We start from the raw sequence: 27,702 nt of genomic DNA, 5'->3' as shown, positions 1-27,702 counted from the left end.
TTGTGACCTGGTTCGTACTGGAAGAGCAGTTCCCGCCAGCGTGGACCTTTCTCTCTTTTCCGCCAATCCTCTCTCCCTGTGGAGAGGAGGTTTCTCTCTCATCTCGCAAGCCAGCTCTCTCTTCTCAACAACCTTTTCTCTGTCCTTACATGCTCTTTCCTTTTCCTCCTCTCACTTCTTACATGCTCTCCCCAACTCCTCTTCTCTCTCCTTACGTGCTTTCTCCACATCCTTTTCTTTCTTCTCAAGTGCCTCCTCCATCTGTTCTATCACCATCTCCCTCTTTTTCAGCACATCTTCCCATGAACTCTCGCTGTTCTCTGTCTACTTAGGGGTTCTCCCCAATTCTTCCACCACTCTGGTGTCATCTTTCAGCTGCAATTCCCAAATATCCACATGTTCCGCAAGTGATCCGTAGAGTGCCGCACAGAGTTCGCACCGACTCTGGAACACACAATAACATCACAAATTAACAGATAGTCCTCCTTAGAGCCGGTTTACATGGGATCATGTTAATGAAACTGGCCACCATGAGAATTACCTGAAAGGAAATTTATTAAGTTACGAAGTGCTGCAGACATGGCAACCCTATTATAATGTTCTAGAAACTTACTTCGTCAGCTGAGTGGCACTGTAGTCAGGTTGCCAACAAAGAAAGAAAGAGAGAATAAATTGCACGCTAAAAGGATGATTTAAACATTGAATTTATTTGCAATGTAGAGCCCTCACCTGCCAAACGTTTTATATTGAACTACCTGTATTTCTCAATGTTCACGGTTGAATATTTACTTCTAGGATTGCTGCGACCTGTCAATTATCTATGATGTAAATTTTTGGAGATGTCTTTTCTGTGAGAGTAAATGATATTATTCACTTTTTAATTTTAGTTTTAAAGTTATAATATTTTTAATTTAAAAATTCGATTCTTCTGTGTTAGGTTTTTTGGCAGCTCAGTTTGTCTACGGAATAGTTCATCCTTTCAAAGTAATAGCAACCCTCGATTCCCTATTCAAAGAAAGTTAAACAACTATAATTAATGCCACACTCAGCTTGAAGTACTCTAGCCGCTATTACCACGCTCGGAAGCTAAGAGCTCATAACACCCCTTTTTAGTCGTTCCTTACAGCAGTATTCCATCACCCTCCTACCTATGTTACATCACTCCACCGAGAGTCGCAAGTTAGGAAGGGCATCCGGTTGGGATGATAGAACCTCGAATTGGGGTAATACGTGAAAAAAGCCCTAGCACGGCCTCCGCCGGGTTAGTGCAATAAGAGCCCATGTACACGCGTGCTTCTACTTACTTGTGTTAGGCCACTCACTCTTATCTATCCTATCCGACCTTCTACGGTTAACTCTGGTTCTTTTCCGAGCCCCCAGGCTATTAGGTTTACGAGGGCTAAGGAGTCTTTAATTTCCACGCCTTTCGTAGCTCTTGTCTTTCTTTGGCAGATACCTTGCGCGGTCGCTCAACTCTCTAAGACCTAAGGTCGCTTTTCAGCGTTAAGCCTCAATGAATAAAGCACATTGTGTATTAAGACATACACCATCTCCCTGGTACCGTGTCAAGTCCTAGGAGGTTAATGCGTGGCCAGCGCGACGTTAGGCCTGCAGGAGCATCGAACGTGAAGTGTAGGTAGGGATTTTATTCTAACTTATATTCGGGAATGCTGATAATACGCGAAATCCTGCAGAGCTAAATTCCGGCACTACATTAATTTTTACCTGTTATATTGGGTATTCAGTACAAAGATAGTTTAGGTCTTCCTGCGTGATTGTACCTAAGTTGCGAACTTGTAGAAAAAATGAACTTTCTATTCCATGTGTCAACAAATACATCCAAACCAGTCAAATTGCACAAGCAGTTATTATTTTGCTGATATGTGCATCCTAGGTTCATCGTTTCTAGAATTTCCAAGATGCTTCCCAATATTACGCCCCGTATGAATAAACATTCGTATTACACCATATCCCTAGTCCTATGTGTAGCCATCAGCTTCCACAAATCTCAGCATCAAAGTCGAATCTCAAACTTGAGACTGTAACGCCCTTGTAAAGTTAAGCCTGGCGTCAAACGCATGGGTTAACCTAGCACTTTTGACCATAATCACGTCAGCAATTACGTCTTGAGATGTTAACGCATGGGTGAGGCGGGCTGGTGTACTGGTCATTCTCCTCTGTTGTATCCCCCGACCCCCAGAGTCTGTAGCTCCAGGACACTGCCCTTGAGGCGTTGGGGGTAGGATCCCTTGGTAAGTCCAATGGAAAAACCGACCCTGGGGGTAAGCAGATAAAGAAGCAGAATAAGAATAAGTAGAAGAAGGAATTAAGGAATTTCCTCTATAAGGCTCGGGGTATGACTATTTACCCCTATGTCCTAGCAGAGCTCTCCCCTGAGTTAGCCCTCCCTATTAGTCACCCTTACGACTGGCAGTACACCATTGATGCAATTCTACCCCTCCACATCACCTCATAAAAATGAGAATCTGAGTGGATTGACGTCATCATATAAGCAAGAGCTGTAGTGACGTCACCGCGAACAAGCTTTAACCTGTAGCTGAAGACTCCAAGTTCTCTCAAGTCAGGTGTCTTCGGTCATAACACACTGTCGCATTCCTTTACAACGCCAGATAGGAAAAGTACAACTTAGCTCGCAAAGTCATTTTTTCTGCTGACATGTAGACGTCTCCACATTTACTGTAGTCAGTACATCTTCATCGTACACATATTTCAATTAGGGTGAGGATATTTGAAATGCACTTAAGCTCTTTTAGTTTTTGAGTTTATGTCAACTCAACGTTCGAATCCTTAGGAGTGGCACTTACTCTGCTCACCTAGGGCTTAAGTGCCCCCTACAAGAGTTAGCCAAGGAGGTTAGATAGACGACAGCTTAGCACGCAACATGCCTAGACTCAGATACAGACCCCCGCGCTTTCGCCAATGCAGACACAACAACAGCACAGGTTGCTCGGCTCCTACCTAAGGCAAGGGTGCACCTGGAGGAGCTTTACTCTTATAGAACCCCACCATATCAGAATGAAGTGTCCTACAAGAGTTGGCCCAGGAGGTTAGATAGACAACAGCTTAGCACACAACCTGTCTAGACTCAACTAAATACCACTAGTTCACCAATGCAGACACAACAACGGCACAGGTTACTCGGCTCTTACTAAAGGCAAGGATGCCCCTGGAGTAGCTTTACTCTTTTAGAACCCCACCACATCAGAATAATGTGCCCTACAAGAGTTGGCCAAGGGGGGTTAGATACACAACAACTTAGAATACATCATGCCTAGACTCAGCTAAAACCCCCAGTTCGCTAACCCATGCTCTCTCAAGTCAGGCATCTCTTTTAGTAGCCTCTTTCGACAGTATTCCATAAGATAACGGCATCCTATTGTCTGAAGGTGTCAGAGGACGTAACGCGTGTCTAGTACCATAATCTCCAGAAATCCCTTCTACAGCTGTAGTATTGTATCCAAGGGACGATCTAAACGTTGGTAAAAAAGACTCCTACTTTCAGCTGGAAATATATCACAGGCAACGTGCTTCAATGTGGTAGCAAACACTTGTACTGAATTGTGGATTTGTGACAATTAGGCCTATATTCTACAGCGTCCTTGCGGTTACCCCGATAAGTCTTAAACTTATTACCATATTATAAGTGCAATATTAATAGTTCATGGTGTAGGTTACTGTAGTCACGTACTTCAACAGATAAGTGGTCCTGAGTTCGGGATACAAGTTGCTACAAAATAGGTGTGGCCACCTCAAGTACATGCTGAGTTGTAGCCCTCCCTGTTAAAAGCCACTGCAGTGAGCTCAGAGTTTGATGAACGGCATTCTGTGAGAAAGAATTCCCAGACCACACTATATTTTCATCGGTCTGTTTTCACATCAACTTTGCTGCATGGGAGTGAAAGCTGGGTGGATGTGGGGGTACATTATTTATGATATATAAGTAACAGACCTGAAAGTAGTGAGAATGACTGCTGGTACAATCAGGTGGAAACAATGGCAGGAAGATATTCGGAATGAGGGTAGTTCAATCCCAATTCGTACAGTATAGCTGCTGATTTAATGCGGCTTAGGTGGTGGAGTCATGTTTGGCGAGTGGCGAAGAATAATGTACACTGCAATTGTACCCTGATGAGATAGGCCCTAGTTTCATGATTTGATTTTGATATGAGAAATACAGATATATTGGAATATTAAATAAATACAGTGTCAGTTTTGTGTGGACGGGAGAATTTCAACATGATCGCGACAGTCCGGCGCCACAGTAAGCTTGTCATTAAGGGGAAGAAGGTTTCCTGGTCAAAAGATAAGAGGATTAAATCTTGAGCTCACAACAACAGAATAATTACTACAAGGAAGTGAAAGAGTATATATTTCGGACCAAGGCCGAGCAGGTGTATCACCGATACCGAGAATGTGACGTGCCAAATTTTCCACGCCCGAGGCATTTGGTGTGGCCACGTTTCACAGGGAGAGATTTCAAACTAACCAAAGCGGTGCTGACCAATGAGAAAATTTATCGTAAGCCCGCAGATAAACCAACATAAGAAAAACTCAGAGTGAACTCCAGTTAGCTTCTCCGATAACAATAATTAAATTATTCCAACCACATGATTGAATAGAGGGGATTTTTGTGATATCATTCCCATGTTGATTAATTGTAATCGTAATAAATTAAAGTATTGAATTCGTGGAAATGACCCACGCTATCTCGCCATTGGTCGAGATGGGCACGCCATCAGGGACGCCGAGTTAGCGCGCGAAAGGTGGAGGACAGAAATTAAGTGATATTTCCATGATCACCGAACGATAGGAGTTCAGAATACGACACATGAATGTGTATCGCCAATGTATTAAGTAGGATAAAGCAAGAGATCCAAATCCACCTGCATATGCCGATTTAGGAAACCAACCCCCCTCTCCAGGAAGTGACCGCGGATGACCCCGGCGGGAAAACATATCGTCCATAAAAGTCCAGTAGCGAACCTCACATCACTCAGTTCTTACCAGTCACCAGTCGTTATCGGTCACCAGTCGTGTAAGTCGTAATGAAGTAGTTGAGACTCTGACACGTTGACTCTGTAAGTCAGTACCTCGGGACGCATTCGAAGTCAGTTAGAGCTGAAAGTACGTGAATTATTAGGAGAATGTATACGAACAGTGAAATTATCCATAGTACCGAGTGTGTATAATCAGTACAATAGTATGTTGAATTTAATGAAGGTCATGTGTTTAAATAATAAATAACTAACGGAACGCCGATAGTACCTTTGGAAGGCAGTGTGCGGAGCCTGAAGTAAACACCTCAAGATAGACGGTGAATAACTATCCGAGAAGGGAATTATAGGAGCTAGGCGATGATCAAGACGGCTTGAAAATAAACCAGGAAGTGCCGGTTGAAGAAGCGATACGCGCCGGTTCAAATGAACGACATTTCGTCGTAATGTGTCACGACGTGTGTTTCGGGCGTATATGAAGAGTATATTGTGCGAGTGTCAGGGGTCTAGGAGCACCTATAAGTGTTTTTTTGTTATTAGTTTTTTTGTGTAAAATAGTGTAATAAGGTATTAATCATGGGTAGTCACCCAGAAGTGTTTTATTGTGTAAAATTTGTATTGTGCGACATGATGAACGAGTAAATCACCATGGGGCCGTAAAGCCTATATCTCCTCCGCTACGAGACAATGGAATTCTACATAGGAATGAGTACACAATTTTGATATTTAGGGGATGTTATCGCGACTAAACGGGGTTCAGTGTAAATTAATTATGGTTACTTAACATGGCCCGCTTCCCGAGTCCATGATTTTATTTTTTTGTTAGACGGACGAACTAAGTTATATTAACGTAATAATGGGTTAGATTAATTAATTTGAGTATTTGTTTGTTGTGTATAATGTAAATATGGGATATATTTCTTTCAATTAATGCATGCTGTTTGTAATACTTTGAATTAAGTTCATTTCAAGTGTTAAATTCTTTTTTGTGCTAACCCATTTATTTGAATTTCATTCACTGCGGTGATCATTTGTATTTTAATTAGGAATAATTTCTATTAGACAGCCAGATTATGAAAGAGCCAGAGTATGGAAGATTTGTGTTGCGTACGGAAGGTCATTAAAATACTAATAATAATAATGTTTGTGAGTTGACAAAGGAAAGTAAAGTAATAATAATAATAATATTTATGCGTTTGCGAGTTAAAGTCTAATAATAATAATGACAGTGCTTCGTGAGTTAGCCAGTGCAAATATAATAATCAAAGTGGAGATGACATGTAGCGTTAAAGACTTTCATTCGCGTAGTCAGTTTGATTTTACGTAAATTTTTGATTTTACGTTTTTGGACTTTAATTTAACCATTAAAATTTTGTTTAAAAGCGATATAGGCACGTGAATTAGAATGGTCACGATATGTTAAAAGCCCAGAATGATTTGAGCCCATATTTAGAGTTGGAAGTCAGGAGGGACGAATATCCGGCGTGAAATAAATTGAGCCGTATTGTTTGTAATGATGAAATAGATGAATCTCAAGGCCTAAGATGATATAAATGCATATGCCGGTGTTATTAGTGGTAGAATCCACGCACCGAGGATTATTTTATGAATTAAATGTTTGAAGAGTTCCGATGAAAGGAAATGGACTTCAAAGTTGAAGGAATAGTTTAGCAATCGCCGGCATTGGAGGTATTTGCCCAGCCGCGATGTGCCATAGGTTGTGAGATGTGTCTTGGGAGGACAGGTGTCCCCATATAAAATTAACGGCAGTACGAAGTTGAAGGTACGATCCCGAATACCGTGTTGTCCCGGCCAATATAAAGCAGATCTTAGTGGTTCATAACGGGATTTAACATATGTGACTAAATTCTAAAGAGTGGATATTAAAATATCATATTTCCATTTTTAATAATAATAATAACAATAATCATACTCCAAGTGAATCTTGTCTTAAATCGAGTGCTTAGTGCCAAGATAAATCGAAATTGGAAAAGGGGTTATGCGTTAAACATATTAAGAGTGAACTACCGTGTAACAGGCGAATTTAAGTTTTTTTAAAAATAATAATAATAATGATAAAAACTAAGCTACTTTTTTTAAGAATATTTTTTTTATATTTTGGACATAATAATGTTGGGAGATGAAATGAAAGATTTGAGATTTTTAACTAATAATAATAATAAATAAAATATTTGAAGAAGGAGAAGAAGAATAACCAATGAAGCTACTTGTTTTATTCTTATTTTTTTTTGATGAAAATAATAAGAGCGAGAAGTTGAAGTATTATAGAAAGGATGATTACGGGTTACGATAATCACGATTTCCACTATTAATAATAATAATAATAATAATAATAATAATAATAATAATAATGAAAAGTTGAAGGAGCAGAAGATAAAGAACTTGCAATAGTAATTTGAGAATAATAATTATGATGAACGGAAATTAAGATATTTAATGGGCGATGATTCATTGTTACGAATATCATAATAATAATAATAATAATAATAATAATAATAATAAAAATATTTATGAGGAAGCTGATCATTATATTGTGCGGATAAATTAGGAGGAAGAACGACCCTTCGTTTGGAACGTCGGCAAGGGTTGGCATATAATCATCCCGGATGACAAATGATAATAATCAAATACCGGATTATAATCGAAATTAATGATAATAATAAAATTAATTGATGGTAGTCAAAGTATATGCTAATGATCAGATAAAGAATAGTAATGATATTATCTAATAATAATAATAGGAGGATATGCTAGGGACAGTCATCCTGTGTCGAACTGCTCTGAACCAGATGTTGGGTTTTCACGGGGAGATAGCGGTAGATACGTAAATAACCCACGGACGGCACATGTTTGCAGGGTCAGAGCAGAGTAATGAACCTTTCCGTACGTCTTGTCGTATTGGCAAGTGTAAATATTAAAGTAGCTTTTGATTTAATGAACTCTACCTGGTGTGTTTGTGAATCTGGAAATAATAGGCTAGAGTTTGTCCGTACTATAAATTCCCGTTTTTTCGAGGCGATAACATTTTCTACGGTGGGTGTCCGGCTCACCAGAATGTACATACCGGAAGTGTCTCATGTCCAAACGGAACGAGGAGACGACAGTAAAAAGTTACTGTCGTGCCTTCGTCTCCGAAAGAATATCTCCAGCGGTGAAACGTCAAATCATACGGATGTGAATTCGATCCCCAGTAACCAATTGGGACGAATTCACCAGATGTTTTACACTACCAGAGTAGTGAGGTAAAATCCAAATATTATGTCATTTATTTTTCAGGATTAAAAGTGTCCCAATGTAAATTTGTCATCATGTGTAGTATGCAAAATAAGTGAATAAATTGCTCCTCATTGCAATTTCAATAGGAAACAGCTTCCATATCTTTTCATTGTAGTTAGTCCAGTATGCCCATGGAATTTAAGTTGTCACTTCCCAGTCCTATTGTGGAGTCAGAATTTTGTATCCATGAATGAGTCGTCCCCCGTAACCTTAAATTTTCATGCCCCGTTCATCCCTGTGTTCATTTGATGCGCCGATATATATAATTTTTTTGATATAAATTTTTTTAATTCGTTTTCGAACTGATCACCCCTGAGATAAATGCTAGTCTGGGACTCAGGAGGTGGGCGGGTGCATAATGGCGCCCAACGTACAAGGGCCTATTGCATCATGTTTGAGCAACGGGTGACTTTATAATTTTTTACGCAAAAAAAATCTGAACTTTTTGTTGTATTAGCGACGATATCATTAGCGACCAGCTCAGTGCCCGATTGCATTATAGATAGGCCCAGATGTTTAACTTCAATGTAAACCCAATCGGGATATTTAATTAAATTTTGACCGCATCACGGTTAAGTTAAATAGTGGTTTTTGATATGTCAAGTAGTAATTCCTGTTAAAGTAAGGTTAGTTTCGAACGGGGCTAGACTTGATAATTATACAAGAGTAGTTTATTGCTATAAAGACTCATTAAATTAATAAATCCCTATTCTATGAAATTAAAATTTATTGTGATTTAGTGAGACTCCACATAAATGTAACTATCCATGGGCAGGAATTTTATATAGGCAAAATTTATTAGGAATACTGTATTTGGTAAAAATGTGACTGAGAACCAGATTCAAGTATTAATAAAAAGATAATGGAACTGTGTAAGTTAAATGTAGATTATTTCAAGACAGGTGACTTCAAGGTTTTCGTCATGGTATTATCGATTGTTGTTGTTGTTGTCATAGTCGGGAGTGACTAATGATATGAATTTCAGGCATAATAAGCACGTGATGGCAATTAATATGCAAATTTGAATTACGTTATATTAATTATTCGCTATGTGAAAGCGAAAAAAATATTGTTTTGGTTTTGAATTTGGAAAGTTAAAATTTTAGAAAATATTAATGAGGATATAACCGTATGATAGGGCCTAGACCCACAATTGTCGTAATCGTGTGCGATAGGATGAGAGGCTGATCGGCCCTCTTTTCTCATTTTATATAATGTCAGACGAAGGTGGGGAGCGTCCCCAAGGTGAACAGTTAGGACAGGGAGAGGTGAAAGCTCTCACTTTGGAAGACTTAATGCGAGTTATGGTTTTAAATAAACAAGAACTCACGGAACTGACATCGATAGCTCATGCCGATAGTGTTTCTACTAAACAGGAACTGACATCTATAGTTCAGGCCGCGAGCGTATCACTAGAGCGTAAAATTGAAGCTAATAGACAGGAACTGACGGAACAAATACATGCCGCTAATAATTCGTTAGAAATTAAAGTGGACAAGGTGCAGGCCGCTAGTGTTTCTTTGGAAAATAAAGTCGATATGGTACAGGCCGCGTGTGAATTTAATAAAATAAAACTCACAGAACAAATAGCTGAGGTTCATGCCGCCAGTATATCACTAGGACAGGAATTACGGGACCGAATGACCCAAGTCCAGGAGGCGTGTCATTTCGCTAAGGACGAATTGAAAGGGCATATCGACTCTTGTATTATTAGTGTCAATGAAAAGGTTGACCGATTCAGGGATGAGGCGTTACTAGAACGTAATGAAATTAAGGAGAAATTAAAGGCCAGTATTCAGGAGATTTCAGCTCAGAGGTTGGTCGACCGCGAAGATTTAAAGGCGCACATCGAAGAGGTGAGGGGTGAATGTCGCAAGGAAAACGATATCATCCGAAGCCACGTGGAAAATAAAGGTGCACATACTGCAAATACTTTGGACAGGCACGAAAAGGGAATCGATGAGTTACGAGGTGAAACTGTTCGTACCCTAGTACTAGTAGCCGGTCTCAGAAATGAAATTCAGGATATAAAGACGAATTCGGAAGATCGTAGCCGTAGACTCACACAGTGTGAGGCAAATATAGCATTGTTCAGAAAAACTGATGGGTTGGCGGCACAAAGCCAAACGATCGCTGACACAGAGGTCACAATAGTGGAAGAATTTAAGGTTCACACGGGGCAGAATTCAGTGGCCAAGCAAATGTCAGACAGTAATACCGAAAGGCTGGATGAGATTAGAAAGGATCTGGAACAGGTCAAGGCCAGGTTAGAACAGCCAGGGTCATTTCAGGACTTCCATCTCCAGTACCGAGAGTTCGAGACCCCAGACAATCAGGGCTTTCATAAAAAGGAAGGCATGTCACAAGCCGATACGACCGGACTTAAGTTTGAAGTAGGCGACGGATCGTCATCATCATCAAATGCCCTTCCGACATCTGTGGTCCACGTCATCAAAATGTCGGATGATAAAACTCCCAGGTTAGAAGCCCGAGGACACATAAACCCGACAGGCTTCATCCGGGAGATCTCAAAATTTATCCTTGAAAACAAAATTCCGGCAGTACAGGCGGAGATTCTGCTGCGCCAGATAGGGAAGCCTACGCATCATTATAACCAGAGACACCCCAGGCATAGAGGACAACAAACTAATATAGTCGAGACGGCGACGGAAGAGACGACGACATGTGGTAGGGGTCAAAGGTCTACTGCAGATCCAGAACCCAGGAAGATTTACGATCCAGGACGCAAGCCCAGGCAAAGGATTCGACAAGTAACGAAACAAAGCAGAGGATGCACGAAACGAGGCAGAGGACGACCAAGAAGAAGACGAGGACGAAGGAGAGGATGATGAAGAAGAAGACGGAAGAGAAGCAGCAGTCCAGCTGATCCATAGGCAAATAGAAGCAAGACCATGCCCAGAATGCGGAGAGCTCGACAGTGATGTCCAAGATTTGTTAACAGGATCCACCTGATTCAACGAGAGAATGAAGAATTGAGACTCAATAACCAGAATCTGCGGGACGAGATCAGTCACCATCGAAAAAGAACGAAAGCAGTAATCAAATCATGATGAAAGTATGATGCGGATATATATAAAAAAATCTCATGATTATCACAAGATTTTTTTTACCGAGCAACAGGAAAATGTACCCTGATGAGATAGGCCCTAGTTTCATGATTTGATTTTGATATGAGAAATACAGATATATTGGAATATTAAATAAATACAGTGTCAGTTTTGTGTGGACGGGAGAATTTCAACATGATCGCGACAGTCCGGCGCCACAGTAAGCTTGTCATTAAGGGGAAGAAGGTTTCCTGGTCAAAAGATAAGAGGATTAAATCTTGAGCTCACAACAACAGAATAATTACTACAAGGAAGTGAAAGAGTATATATTTCGGACCAAGGCCGAGCAGGTGTATCACCGATACCGAGAATGTGACGTGCCAAATTTTCCACGCCCGAGGCATTTGGTGTGGCCACGTTTCACAGGGAGAGATTTCAAACTAACCAAAGCGGTGCTGACCAATGAGAAAATTTATCGTAAGCCCGCAGATAAACCAACATAAGAAAAACTCAGAGTGAACTCCAGTTAGCTTCTCCGATAACAATAATTAAATTATTCCAACCACATGATTGAATAGAGGGGATTTTTGTGATATCATTCCCATGTTGATTAATTGTAATCGTAATAAATTAAAGTATTGAATTCGTGGAAATGACCCACGCTATCTCGCCATTGGTCGAGATGGGCACGCCATCAGGGACGCCGAGTTAGCGCGCGAAAGGTGGAGGACAGAAATTAAGTGATATTTCCATGATCACCGAACGATAGGAGTTCAGAATACGACACATGAATGTGTATCGCCAATGTATTAAGTAGGATAAAGCAAGAGATCCAAATCCACCTGCATATGCCGATTTAGGAAACCAACCCCCCTCTCCAGGAAGTGACCGCGGATGACCCCGGCGGGAAAACATATCGTCCATAAAAGTCCAGTAGCGAACCTCACATCACTCAGTTCTTACCAGTCACCAGTCGTTATCGGTCACCAGTCGTGTAAGTCGTAATGAAGTAGTTGAGACTCTGACACGTTGACTCTGTAAGTCAGTACCTCGGGACGCATTCGAAGTCAGTTAGAGCTGAAAGTACGTGAATTATTAGGAGAATGTATACGAACAGTGAAATTATCCATAGTACCGAGTGTGTATAATCAGTACAATAGTATGTTGAATTTAATGAAGGTCATGTGTTTAAATAATAAATAACTAACGGAACGCCGATAGTACCTTTGGAAGGCAGTGTGCGGAGCCTGAAGTAAACACCTCAAGATAGACGGTGAATAACTATCCGAGAAGGGAATTATAGGAGCTAGGCGATGATCAAGACGGCTTGAAAATAAACCAGGAAGTGCCGGTTGAAGAAGCGATACGCGCCGGTTCAAATGAACGACATTTCGTCGTAATGTGTCACGACGTGTGTTTCGGGCGTATATGAAGAGTATATTGTGCGAGTGTCAGGGGTCTAGGAGCACCTATAAGTGTTTTTTTGTTATTAGTTTTTTTTGTGTAAAATAGTGTAATAAGGTATTAATCATGGGTAGTCACCCAGAAGTGTTTTATTGTGTAAAATTTGTATTGTGCGACATGATGAACGAGTAAATCACCATGGGGCCGTAAAGCCTATATCTCCTCCGCTACGAGACAATGGAATTCTACATAGGAATGAGTACACAATTTTGATATTTAGGGGATGTTATCGCGACTAAACGGGGTTCAGTGTAAATTAATTATGGTTACTTAACATGGCCCGCTTCCCGAGTCCATGATTTTATTTTTTTGTTAGACGGACGAACTAAGTTATATTAACGTAATAATGGGTTAGATTAATTAATTTGAGTATTTGTTTGTTGTATATAATGTAAATATGGGATATATTTCTTTCAATTAATGCATGCTGTTTGTAATACTTTGAATTAAGTTCATTTCAAGTGTTAAATTCTTTTTTTGTGCTAACCCATTTATTTGAATTTCATTCACTGCGGTGATCATTTGTATTTTAATTAGGAATAATTTCTATTAGACAGCCAGATTATGAAAGAGCCAGAGTATGGAAGATTTGTGTTGCGTACGGAAGGTCATTAAAATACTAATAATAATAATGTTTGTGAGTTGACAAAGGAAAGTAAAGTAATAATAATAATAATATTTATGCGTTTGCGAGTTAAAGTCTAATAATAATAATGACAGTGCTTCGTGAGTTAGCCAGTGCAAATATAATAATCAAAGTGGAGATGACATGTAGCGTTAAAGACTTTCATTCGCGTAGTCAGTTTGATTTTACGTAAAGTTTTGATTTTACGTTTTTGGACTTTAATTTAACCATTAAAATTTTGTTTAAAAGCGATATAGGCACGTGAATTAGAATGGTCACGATATGTTAAAAGCCCAGAATGATTTGAGCCCATATTTAGAGTTGGAAGTCAGGAGGGACGAATATCCGGCGTGAAATAAATTGAGCCGTATTGTTTGTAATGATGAAATAGATGAATCTCAAGGCCTAAGATGATATAAATGCATATGCCGGTGTTATTAGTGGTAGAATCCACGCACCGAGGATTATTTTATGAATTAAATGTTTGAAGAGTTCCGATGAAAGGAAATGGACTTCAAAGTTGAAGGAATAGTTTAGCAATCGCCGGCATTGGAGGTATTTGCCCAGCCGCGATGTGCCATAGGTTGTGAGATGTGTCTTGGGAGGACAGGTGTCCCCATATAAAATTAACGGCAGTACGAAGTTGAAGGTACGATCCCGAATACCGTGTTGTCCCGGCCAATATAAAGCAGATCTTAGTGGTTCATAACGGGATTTAACATATGTGACTAAATTCTAAAGAGTGGATATTAAAATATCATATTTCCATTTTTAATAATAATAATAACAATAATCATACTCCAAGTGAATCTTGTCTTAAATCGAGTGCTTAGTGCCAAGATAAATCGAAATTGGAAAAGGGGTTATGCGTTAAACATATTAAGAGTGAACTACCGTGTAACAGGCGAATTTAAGTTTTTTTAAAAAATAATAATAATAATGATAAAAACTAAGCTACTTTTTTTTTAAGAATATTTTTTTTATATTTTGGACATAATAATGTTGGGAGATGAAATGAAAGATTTGAGATTTTTAACTAATAATAATAATAAATAAAATATTTGAAGAAGGAGAAGAAGAATAACCAATGAAGCTACTTGTTTTATTCTTATTTTTTTTTGATGAAAATAATAAGAGCGAGAAGTTGAAGTATTATAGAAAGGATGATTACGGGTTACGATAATCACGATTTCCACTATTAATAATAATAATAATAATAATAATAATAATAATAATAATAATAATGAAAAGTTGAAGGAGCAGAAGATAAAGAACTTGCAATAGTAATTTGAGAATAATAATTATGATGAACGGAAATTAAGATATTTAATGGGCGATGATTCATTGTTACGAATATCATAATAATAATAATAATAATAATAATAATAATAAAAATATTTATGAGGAAGCTGATCATTATATTGTGCGGATAAATTAGGAGGAAGAACGACCCTTCGTTTGGAACGTCGGCAAGGGTTGGCATATAATCATCCCGGATGACAAATGATAATAATCAAATACCGGATTATAATCGAAATTAATGATAATAATAAAATTAATTGATGGTAGTCAAAGTATATGCTAATGATCAGATAAAGAATAGTAATGATATTATCTAATAATAATAATAGGAGGATATGCTAGGGACAGTCATCCTGTGTCGAACTGCTCTGAACCAGATGTTGGGTTTTCACGGGGAGATAGCGGTAGATACGTAAATAACCCACGGACGGCACATGTTTGCAGGGTCAGAGCAGAGTAATGAACCTTTCCGTACGTCTTGTCGTATTGGCAAGTGTAAATATTAAAGTAGCTTTTGATTTAATGAACTCTACCTGGTGTGTTTGTGAATCTGGAAATAATAGGCTAGAGTTTGTCCGTACTATAAATTCCCGTTTTTTCGAGGCGATAACATTTTCTACGGTGGGTGTCCGGCTCACCAGAATGTACATACCGGAAGTGTCTCATGTCCAAACGGAACGAGGAGACGACAGTAAAAAGTTACTGTCGTGCCTTCGTCTCCGAAAGAATATCTCCAGCGGTGAAACGTCAAATCATACGGATGTGAATTCGATCCCCAGTAACCAATTGGGACGAATTCACCAGATGTTTTACACTACCAGAGTAGTGAGATAAAATCCAAATATTATGTCATTTATTTTTCAGGATTAAAAGTGTCCCAATGTAAATTTGTCATCATGTGTAGTATGCAAAATAAGTGAATAAATTGCTCCTCATTGCAATTTCAATAGGAAACAGCTTCCATATCTTTTCATTGTAGTTAGTCCAGTATGCCCATGGAATTTAAGTTGTCACTTCCCAGTCCTATTGTGGAGTCAGAATTTTGTATCCATGAATGAGTCGTCCCCCGTAACCTTAAATTTTCATGCCCCGTTCATCCCTGTGTTCATTTGATGCGCCGATATATATAATTTTTTTGATATAAATTTTTTTAATTCGTTTTCGAACTGATCACCCCTGAGAAAAATGCTAGTCTGGGACTCAGGAGGTGGGCGGGTGCACAATAGAGGGTAAGAGAAGTACAGGGAGGACCAATACGACGATCGTTAGACTCAGTTCTTAACGAGATAAAGATTAAAGCTATGAAACTAAATGAACCAGAGAGGGTTGCAGACTGAACGCAGAAGACGTGACAGTTGTAAATTAAGAAGTACTTATAAGACACACTTTGACAGTAATTTGTGTTTGTATCAAGCCTGTCCTTATTCCTCCTTCCAAGATGCGCAGGGATGAAACGACGCCAGCCTCCGCTAGCTGCAGGAAAAGATGGCCGATACACAGCTTGGTCACATGTCACAGCTTATCGCTTCTCTCAGAATACCTGATGTATTCAAACGTGTGGAAAAAACAACTTCAGGAGAAAAGAACAAGTAGATTTTGAGATGAAATAAACAACACTGAAATTACAAACAAGTTATAAACTTCAAAACTTGGCAGTATAACATGAAATGTGATCACAGCGTACAATTCCCCCAAAATACTCTCAAGATTGCACAAATTACCTTTACTTCGCCGCCTGCATTGCAGCTTGCTACTACACTACTGACTTTATACTGCCTCGCCGTACAGCTGCTACCTTCGCTGATTCTCCTCACTTCTGCAACCTGGGAACCTCTATGTTACTACAACATCAGCCGTCTGGAATCATCTCATGATAAATGTGTTTTTGAACTTTCTACACTCGCCCTATAAAAGATCAGCCCTCCACTTCTACAAATCAGTTCAATGCTGACAGCGGTGTGGTTCTGCTTTCGGCGTATTTAAGTTGACTTAACATCTTTGCTATCTGGACTCTTGTTCAGCACGGCATGGGTGAGAAAAGGCTTGACATTTATATTTTGTTGTGAGCATTAAGTCCTTCATTTCATCAGCTCCGTTAGCCAATCATCTACGAGTGTTTATTAAGCTATCTCGAAATTTATGAAGTTCCCAGAGAAGCACAGTGATTACAGGTGGTTAACGATCCTTTGCATTATTTTGGTTACGTAACTGCGTGTGGCCATGTGGAATATTTTTCTTTACTTATGCCATTTTCAACTACGCGGGACGGTTGCTTCGATTCATGTACCTTCCCCGAGTTCCCCTTTTCCTTTTTCCAATGATGGGGGTTCTTCCTTTTTAATGTTCGCCACTTCTTGTTATTGTTTATCTAAGATTTGGTGTCAGGATTATTTTCTAAAGGTAACTTTCACTGTTGTTATCTTTAAGGCATGTAGAGACAATTGCTCATGGATATCTGTGATCCAAAGTGCTCCCTCTGTTTTCCCATGTAAGCTGTCTTGTATATGGCAACTATTTCCAGGTATTGGGGAGACTCACTTCACTTCACAACAAGCCTAATCCCTTATTAAAATCTCTACAATTATCATTATGAAGGATGCACACTGGTACTAGTCATGCTTAAGGGAGAGTGTTTGCATATAAACCTGAACTTAAGGGTACATGTCTGTGAAGGACCATAATTTTAACTACAAATCACACACAAGATATCACCAGTAATATGTTTCATATACACCCGAAATTCGCTGTACAAGTGTAATTAACCTTTTAGAACCATAACACAACAAAGAAAAATTAGTTAGTCAAGTATTTTAATAATTAGCCTACTTTATCCTTTGTAAGTAATTTACTTTTTGGGAGTGTAGATAGTTTTTAGGTACCTTTATCTCTGAAACTTATAATGATATCCACCATTTTAACTGTATACAGAGAATGTGTGTGTGCATAAAGTAGACCACTACGGAGAACATACAGAAAGAAATGAATTAGAAGCGTTAACTAAAACTTGGTACATAAAAATACAGCAATTTTTTGTTGGGTGTAGCTGAAGTCAAGTCCTAATTTTTTAAGTCCATGATTGTAGTCTACTTTTCTTCAATTATCGTACTGATTCTATGCACAAAGTTTCAGCCTTCTAGATTGAGTAATTTTTGGTCTATTAAATTAAATATATCAGAAAACTAAACTTTCGGAAAATTGGACTTAAAGTTTAACTTTGCTTTTAATGAAAGTTGTGGCGTAACCTGATGTGTTTAACGCATTCCGGCCCCATACTCATCTCAGTTCAGAAGTTCTTCCTCCTTAAATTCCTTTTTCTGGTCCTTGCCTCCTTGGAAATCACCTTGAACATTCCCTCTGCCTCGGCAACTATTCTGTCAATAGCAGTGAGGAGGTAGAGGAATATCCATAATTGCACAGGAAGTTTGTGTTGCTTTATACCCTTTGCCTATACACCGTATACCACAGGCTAGTCTTGTGTTCATATTATAAAGCCTCTTGTTGTTTACCCCTAGGTATACACAGATTCCTCATGACCACAGATACTGTACAGGTGGCCATGGAGAATGTACACTGTCTGACAGAGCAAATGCAACACCAAGAAGGAGTGGTCAGAACTTTATGCCAATTGCAGGGTAGACTGACGTCACTGAGGTATGCTCATGATGTGAAATGCGCCGCTGTGCTGCGCACGTAGCGAACGATAAATGGGACACGGCGTTGGCGAATGGTCCACTTCGTACCGTGATTTCTCAGCCGACAGTCATTGTAGAACGTGTTGTCGTGTGCCACGGACACGTGTATAGCTAAGAATGCCAGGCCGCCGTCAACGGAGGCATTTCCAGCAGACAGACGACTTTACGAGGGGTATGGTGATCGGGCTGAGAAGGGCAGGTTGGTCGCTTCGTCAAATCGCAGCCGATACCCATAGGGATGTTTCCACGGTGCAGCGCCTGTGGCGAAGATGGTTGGCGCAGGGACATGTGGCACGTGCGAGGGGTCCAGGCGCAGCCCGAGTGACGTCAGCACGCGAGGATCGGCGCATCCGCCGCCAAGCGGTGGCAGCCCCGCACGCCACGTCAACCGACATTCTTCAGCATGTGCAAGACACCCTGGCTGTTCCAATATCGACCAGAACAATTTCCCGTCGATTGGTTGAAGGAGGCCTGCACTCCCGGCGTCCGCTCAGAAGACTACCTTTGACTCCACAGCATAGACGTGCACGCCTGGCATGGTGCCGGGCTAGAGCGACTTGGATGAGGGAATGGCGGAACGTCGTGTTCTCCGATGAGTCACGCTTCTGTTCTGTCAGTGATAGTCACAGCAGACGAGTGTGGCGTCGGCGTGGAGAAAGGTCAAATCCGGTAGTAACTGTGGAGCGCCCTACCGCTAGACAACGCGGCATCATGGTTTGGGGCGCTATTGCGTATGATTCCACGTCACCTCTAATGCGTATTCAAGGCACGTTAAATGCTCACCGCTACGTGCAGCATGTGCTGCGGCCGGTGGCACTCCCGTACCTTCAGGGGCTGCCCAATGCTCTGTTTCAGCAGGATAATGCCCGCCCATACACTGCTCGCATCTCCCAACAGGTTCTACGAGGTGTACAGATGCTTCCGTGGCCAGCGTACTCTCCGGATCTCTCACCAATCGAACACGTGCGGGATCTCATTGGACGCCGTTTGCAAACTCTGCCCCAGCCTCGTACCGACGACCAACTGAGGCAAATGGTTGACAGAGAATGGAGAACCATCCCTCAGGACACCATCCGCACTCTTATTGACTCTTTACCTCGACGTGTTTCTGCGTGCATCGCCGCTCGCGGTGGTCCTACATCCTACTGAGTCGATGCCGTGCGCATTGTGTAACCTGCATATCGGTTTGAAATAAACTTCAATTATTCGTCCGTGCCGTCTCTGTTTTTTTTTTCCAAATTTCATCCCTTTCGAACCACTCCTTCTTGGTGTTGCATTTGCTCTGTCAGTCAGTGTATTAGCCAAGGGCATTGCATGTGGTCTTTATAGGATTAATCTTTTAAGTTATGTATTTTTCAGCATAATAGGATTGTGATTGTGGTTATTTATATTGATTTTTATGCGATACTATGTTATCTGTGTTTTCCTCAGAATATTTTTTTATATAATCTTTTCAAATTGAATGTGCATACATCTTCAGTCCGGGAAGCCATATTTGTTTATTTACTTATAGTGCTTAGTTACCATAGCACTTGAATGATCAGCTGGTGATCACGTAAGTAAGGTTAACACATCATGCATTGACATGGATGATTCAAACAGAAGTAATGTTTCAGTTAATGACAAAAGTAATTCCTCTCAGCCTGTGTGTAACCATTGCGGGAAACTGTTGAAGTCCACTCGGGGGGTCAATATTCATATCCCAAAACCACATCCGAATGAACACCGAACACGGCTAGTGAATAGACAGATAGCTGGGGAATCGAACCGCCATGTAAGTACTGAAATAAATTCAGGAACATCTGCAGAACAAGGGCATGAATCTAGAAAAGAAATAAAACAACAAAACACACATAACTCGTACCACCAAGAGCAAATGGTGATATGGAGGGAAAGGCTACAAGGTAACATCAATGATTCTGAATTTTTCTTATTTGTAGAAGACTTTATAAAGTTTATGTCCACTGCAATTGATTTTTTGCCTGGGCCTAAACACCCAGCGAGGAAATTTTACGAGGCGCGTAAAAAGAAATCGTATGTTAATACGGGAAGATATAAACAAAGTTCAAATCCGCAAAGGTCCGCTAATAGGGATAGAGGAAAAAGACGAAGTAAATATTTATATCAGTTAACTCAATTTCAGTTCCACAATTAACGTAGGAAAGCAGTTAGAACTGTCCTTCATGAAAACAGTGAAAGATGTCTGATTAATTCTCAACATGTATATGGCTATTTTCGTGAAATATTAGGACATGAAAATAATTCAGTGAGAGAAAATTATCCCTCAAAAATGAGTGAAGCTACACAAACGGTTTACAATGATACGTTTAATGATGTTATATCCAAAGATGAAATACAGCTTGCAAAAAGTAGAATTGCGGTAGACACTTCACCTGGACCTGATTACGTCATCGTTAGAGCTATCAAAAGTGACATCGCTTCCGAGATAATTGCCACAATAGCCACTCGTATGCTTCAAACAAGACAGGTACCACCGTGTTTTAGAAAGGCAAGAACCGTTCTTATACACAAGGGAGGTGCCCCTGATGACATTGTAAACTGAAGACAATCACAATATTTTCTGTTGTTACGAGAGTAATTGAGCGAGCTCTTGATAAACGCCTGAGAGAATACGTTGTTTTTAATCCACAAAAACGGGGATTTATATCTTCAACTGGTACACATATCAATACTTCTACACTCGATTCGGTTTTAAATTCCGCGAAACTGAACAAAACTGACCTAACAGTGATTTTTCTAGACGTCAGAAAGGCGTTTGACAACATTGAGCACCTTCATTTACATGACACCTTGAGGACATTAGGAATACCTGAGAAATTAAAGGAACTAATAGTTAATCTCCAGACAGGAAACACTACAAAAATAGAAACTGGAACTGGAAAGACAGCCACCTTAAGCCTAAAAAGGGGTGTTATGCAGGGCTCACCTCTTTCTCCCTGTCTCTACAATCTAGCGACAGATCATATTTTAAACGAACTAACTGAAGACTCTCTCACAAGCCACTATGGATTTTCTTTAGTACCACATCTTCCACCTTTAACGATCATGGGTTTCGCTGATGACTTGGTTGTCATAGGAAATAGTCGAACAGCAGCACTTGAGCTCTCGAAAATAGTCACAAGGAGATTTCATGAAAGAGGGCTTTATATCAACCCAGTGAAATCTACGGCAATCTGCATCGAATGCGGAAAGTTAATCGAAGACCCAGCTGAATTTAAGAGCTATAATATATCGAGTTTGCAACGTGGGGAAACAATCCGCTATCTGGGAGTTAACTTTTCAAATGAAATAATTTTTCAACCTACACAGGAGCTTAAAAAAATCACAGAATAAAATGGAGAAATTGGTTTTTCTCCACTATTACAGGCTGACCAGAAATTTAAAGTAATAAACACAGTTATATGCCCATCTCTCATATACCCATTCCAAACTATCAAGCCAGAGAAGATTCCGAAAAAGTTCCTTGCTGATACAGACATACTAATTCGAAGTGCTCTTAAGGAAATTCTTCAAATACCTGCAGATATTCCTAATGGAATGGTCTACACTGAGAAAAAATATAAGGGGTTGGGACTCTTCTGCGCCACTGGGAAGCTCATCTTCAGCACATGAACATCTGTAAGGTACTATTAAGTTCAGGTGACGAATACATCCGTGCTACAAGAAATCTGAAAGAAGAAATAACTCTCTCACTACAATCCCCCAATGTCCCTCCATCCGACAATTTACTACACCCACGCCTAGAGATAACAGATGCCAGGAAAGTGAGAAGAGTACTGAGAGAAAGGGCATTCAGTGAGTGGTGCAACTTACAGCAGAAAGGAAGAGGTGTATGTTTGTACAATGAATACACTCCTGCCAACTCCTGGATTCGGGACCATCAAGGCTTATCATGTAGTGAATGGCGTGAAGCAATTAAGATGGCAGCAAACATTTCAGCAGTTAGATCGGTACCAGGAAGATCTCAGAACGATTCCCTTTATAGGCGCTGCCTCAATGAGATTGAAACTCTTGCGCATGTTTTGGGATCTTGTCCTTATGGTGAACTTTTAAGGAATACGCGTCATCATAACATCCGCTCGTTAATTGCGGCGACGCTAAAAGAGCATGGTTTCCAGGTATTTGAAGAGGTTCATGGCTTAACGAACAACGGAAGCCACAGAAGGATTGACATCATTGCTTTCAAGAATAAGAAGAGAGGTTACATCATCGACCCCACAATTCGCTTTGAAAGCCATAAGTCACAGCCCTCAGATGTTAACCTAGAGAAGGGGAATATATACTTACCAACAATTCCTTACTACAGGGAGAAATACCAGTTAGAGGAAATCGACATAGTAGGTCTGATGATTGGAGCAAGGGGAACGATTCCCGCTTTTGCCGCTAATTTCTGGAAACAGATGTCTCTGCCAGTTACAACGTTACGGGAGACTGCCATCATAGCCTTAAGGGGCTCACTGATAATTCTAAGAAATCACTGTTACAATTAGGTTACCTTCAACATTTCTCAAGTACAGAATATCTATTTCTCTTCTGAATATAAATGTAAACGTATACTTTGTCGCAAGGCAGCCTCTGCATGAGAGGAAGTATTTCATAAAGTAAAATTTATACCATCTTCAAGCAGTTCAATACTACTTTCACTTTCACAACATTTACACATTAGACATTTGTTCAGTAAACTGCACACAACACTCAGTTCAATTGTCACAGACCCAGCATTTATGTTTGGAATCTTTTCTTCACTAAAGTTACTGCTGTATGAATCGTCCAAATATTTCAGTTTATTTTTGAAGCACTTGATTGCACCTTAACCTCACTCTCACCAGAACCATTGCTGGTATTGCTTTGTGTTTCTTAATCCTTAGATGTAAATCTATTTTCGTAGAACTTGCACCTGCCGGCACCAAATTTCCTTGTCCTCGGCATATCTGTGGAAATATTTGATACTTATATTTTAAGAAAAACTGTTGTGATCAACACTATAGTTTTATTTATTACTGATGTGGAGAAAGACGAACATCGTGCAGGTTAGCCAACTTTTGAAATTTAAATTTACTGTTTTTGCACAGAAATTACCTTTACTGCCCCAAAGTGACTTGTTCAGGAAATACTATGAAGTTTAAATACATTTGACATGTAAAGGGGCGTGGCAGAGTTCTGCAGATATTTAAGATTAGGGTTGTAAACGTTCCTGAAACATTAATAATATGCACTTATTGTATATGGTTGGATTCAGGAAAGACTGGGGGATAGTATAAGAGCATTTTTTTTTCTAAAAAAAATTGCGTACATGTTCCCTTAAAATACTAACTATGATTAGAAGTAAATAATACATAACAATAGTACGATATAGACAAGGAGAATATTTCAGTGATATACAATCCCTGGCCAAATTAATATGACCACTTAAGGACACCTAGAAAAATAAACTTTAAATTGCCTTTATGTATTTCATTCATGTTTTATTTATCTTAATTGTGTGTGTTACCGTGGTTTGGTAGATTAGCAGAGGTGAAAGAAGGTGCCGGGTTGAATGGGTCTAACTACTTTGACAAGAAAGAATTAAAACTGAAATGGAAGGTTTTTTTCGAAAAGCAACAAGTTAACAAACTCTCACTTCGAGAGGTAACAATTACACAGCAAATTAAAAACAAGATTTAGAAAACAATTCAAGATTTTAAATCTTTAACATACTTCGGCTACAAGCCCTAAGTTTTACAATTTCTGAGTTCCTAGCTCAAAACCCAAACTTGTTTCAAGGGCAGAAATCCCCTAATAACATGGAGCAGTTGCTCCCACTTTGCAATGTCACGCCTCCCAGAGGCACAATTACAATACATGAAAAGAGCCGACACACTCTCAGTTTTTCAAGCCTACTCAAGGCAACACCAAGTGAACATTTAATAATTACTGGCCTTACCAGGCACTATTTACCAAAATAAAGCAGGGGTATCTCGTACCCAACCTACGGGGCCTTCGTGTAAAAGAAATTACAGTAAATAAATGGCCCGAATACAAGGTGAAAGGAGGCGAATACTTGCACTCCTTGATGTAACTTCTTAAAATTAACGGGCACTAGGCCGATGAAATAGGGGCTATTCCCAAACTATGGAGGTGACTCGTATAATGAATAAATTTGAAAACATTTAGGAAGAGACGAAAATCAGTTACCAAAACGTAGTCACATCAAACCAAAATGGAGGGGAGCTCGAGAGGGTAAAGCACTCTCTATCCCCGATTTTCAGTTAAAGACATTTACATAAGCCGGCAGAAAATTATATTACAGAAAGATAGGTTACATGGTAAAGGTTTCGAAACTTTTCCACGGGTTAAACTGATGAGCTAGCAAGAAATAAAGATGTTTAAACGGCCATTACCTTGCTGAAGACCTGCTGCCTGATGAAATAGGCGCTTCCCGCCTCTTGCTTTACTTCCACACACTTAGTTAGGCGTTGATTAAGTGACCAGGAGACGTGAAAATCAGCAGTTCTTATACCCTCGGGGAAAGTTCGAGACCTTTCATAAATAAAATAGCCACACCCACTTAATTTTATTGGGTCGCTTAAAGTTACACACCAAATCGAAGAAGAAACCTGTGATTGGTAGGAAATTAATTACAGAAATTCTGGATTGGCTAAATTCGAAACTGACGGAAAGAAAGAGAAATATTGCCAACCCGCAAATGAATGAACGAAATTTAGCAAAGAACAAACTTATGAATACAAAATTTCTTCAAATAAAGTTCCTTCACTTCGCACCAGGGTGCATGATCATAGTTTTTCGACAGTGACATCTATGAGAGAATGTCCAAACTTCTTGATAAATAGTAAACAAAAACAAGTCGAAATTCACACAGTGACATCTTCAGAGGAAAGGTTTAAGTAGGTCCAGTTTTAAATTCAGTGTTTCTCCAGTAGAGGAGTTCCAATTGGCGCAAGATTTAAACGTGCGGCGTAGAGGTGTACCTCCCGGTACAGTGTGAAATGTAACTAGAAATACATATACACAGAGAATAACACAACTAATCACAAAACTCAGATTTGAACCCTCATTTAACTGTCAACACTAGTATTTTGTCACTTCTCCTTTTGCTGCAATAACGGCCTGCACTCTGCGAGGCATGCTAAGTATGCATCGTAAGCTCATATCCTTCAATTACTGGTTGTGGTTCCAGTGGAATATGATCCGTTCAAGTAATGCATCCTCGTAGTGACACTGTCTTTTGCCACTTCCCTCTTTAACAGTTCCCATACATTTTCAATTGGGTTGAGGTCGGGAGAATTACCTGGCCAGTCCAACAGAAGAACTTCCTTTTCCTTCAGGAATCTTTTGACAGTCTTTGCAGTATGGCAGAGCGCACCATCTTGCATAAATATTTTCTTTTCATCTCCTTTGAACCAATCCCGGAGTTGTGGAAGAAGTCGAGTTTGCAGAACATTGATGTACAGCCTACCCATACCTCTGCCACTAATCACTGACCATATCACCACCGAAGTTGGATGTTTGATAGTCTTTATCACACAATCTTCTCTTAATAAACTGAGCCTTATTCATTAAAATCTGGAAGGTGCTTTCGTCACTAAAGCATACCTGCAACACAAAAGCACTTGGTGAAATTTTTAAAACTACGCATTTTTTCTAATCAAAATGTTGAATTGGAAAACATACTGGTCTCCAGTCTTCTACAGTGAAGTGTTTGTGCGCCTTAGCCCATTCCAACCGTTGCTTCGTCATCCTTGGATTAAATCTTGGCTAGCGAGCAGGTCTGCAGCTTTTGTAGCCCAAGTCTGCCAGTCTCCGCCAAACTGTTCTGGTAGACACTGGATTTCCTGCATCGTTTAATTTCCTCCTTATGTTGCTGTTCGTTGCTGCTCTATCTTCTATTATTGTTTTTCACAACATTCGTTCACCGCAAGGCGACATCACCTTTTTTCTGCCACATTTGCTCTTGCGATTCGATGCCATATGACTGATATTAGCCACTGAAGTTTTTAAAACTCTAACTTTTTTTGCTATTTCTCGCTGAAAAAGATTAGTTTCAGTCAACAGACCTTGAATTTGGTTGGTGACAGATCCTTTTCTAAGCCCATTTCTGAAAACAGAACGATTTGAGGTTAGAATTGGAAAATTTTGTTAATTTTCTCCGAAAGGAGCATAAACTTATCGTGAACAGGCGTGAAATATATGTACTTGCAAGCAGAAATCAAAATAATTGATTAGGTTTAACTTACCATTAGAATTTTACCTTTAAACAGCAACTTGTGTGCAGAGAAAATGAATACAAGAGCGACCGCATTTCCCTCCATAAGTATAAATTGGCGCCAACATGTAAACAGTGTAACCAATATACAATATTTTTCACAACTCACCCACTTAAATGTTTCCTTGATATATAAATGCACATACAGTCTTCCTACAGACACTTTCCAGTGTCGAAAATGGTTAAATGAATCCATAAAGAGAGAAAATATGAGGTGGTCATATTAATTTGGCCAGTGACTGTATGTAACATAAGTATTACATACTTTCGCGATTTTTCTTGGTTGTGGCAGTGAGTTTACAGACGAGGAGGTGACAAGAGTAAGCTAATAAACATAGGGCTACTGAATTATTTTATATTTTATACGAGTTTATTGAGTTGAGTTCTAAAAACTGACCACGTACGTCACAAAAATTTACTGTAAATTTATTTATACCTATTTCCTTATTTTAATTACATTTGTGATACTTCAGGAAAGGTGATATTTAGTAGTTACAGTAAATTAAGTGAAACCTATAATCAATTCATTACATGAATTAGAACAAAAGGTAAGTCATACTTCCTGCAGACTTTTACCTTAATTACTGTATCTTAATCTCCCTCATTGAGGCAACTGACAACAGCCCCACATTAACCCTTTGAGGCCGACCTCCATACGAGGTATAGACACCTGCAGGCCCAACATAATTTTGTTGTTGCTCTTAAAAGAATGAATGTTGTAGAGATGGACATGGTATACCATTGACAGTAAAGACCTCTACCTTCCTTGTATGTATGAATCATCCCAAATCAGTGTTTCTGTCTTTCGCTCTGAAGTGTTTGAAATAGTCTGATCCCTGTCCGCTTGAGAGCACGAAGTCGAATATAGCAGATGTACGTTTCATTACGGGGTGTTTCCTCACGTAGATTGATAGTAGAAATCGCAATTTCTTCACTGATATGAATGTTGACATCA

General features: G+C 39.6%; 1 protein-coding gene across 1 annotated transcript in view; it reads right to left on the bottom strand.

The window, feature by feature from the left end:
* Positions 1 to 324: 324 nt before the first annotated feature.
* Positions 325 to 27,702, bottom strand: part of LOC137503291 (zinc finger protein 3 homolog) — a 112,431-nt gene continuing 85,053 nt past the window's right edge. Inside the window, exons 6-7 of the mRNA XM_068230836.1 lie at positions 25,967 to 26,077; positions 325 to 444 (exon numbers count right to left, since the gene is read on the bottom strand). Coding sequence (XP_068086937.1) covers positions 325 to 444; positions 25,967 to 26,077 — 231 coding nt within the window. The remainder of the gene's footprint in view (positions 445 to 25,966; positions 26,078 to 27,702) is intronic.

The sequence above is a fragment of the Anabrus simplex genome, chromosome X (genome assembly GCF_040414725.1).
Source record: "Anabrus simplex isolate iqAnaSimp1 chromosome X, ASM4041472v1, whole genome shotgun sequence".
NCBI classification, from domain to species: domain Eukaryota; kingdom Metazoa; phylum Arthropoda; class Insecta; order Orthoptera; family Tettigoniidae; genus Anabrus; species Anabrus simplex.
Note: the sequence above shows the minus strand (reverse complement) of the source record. Positions and strands in the feature narration are given on the sequence as shown.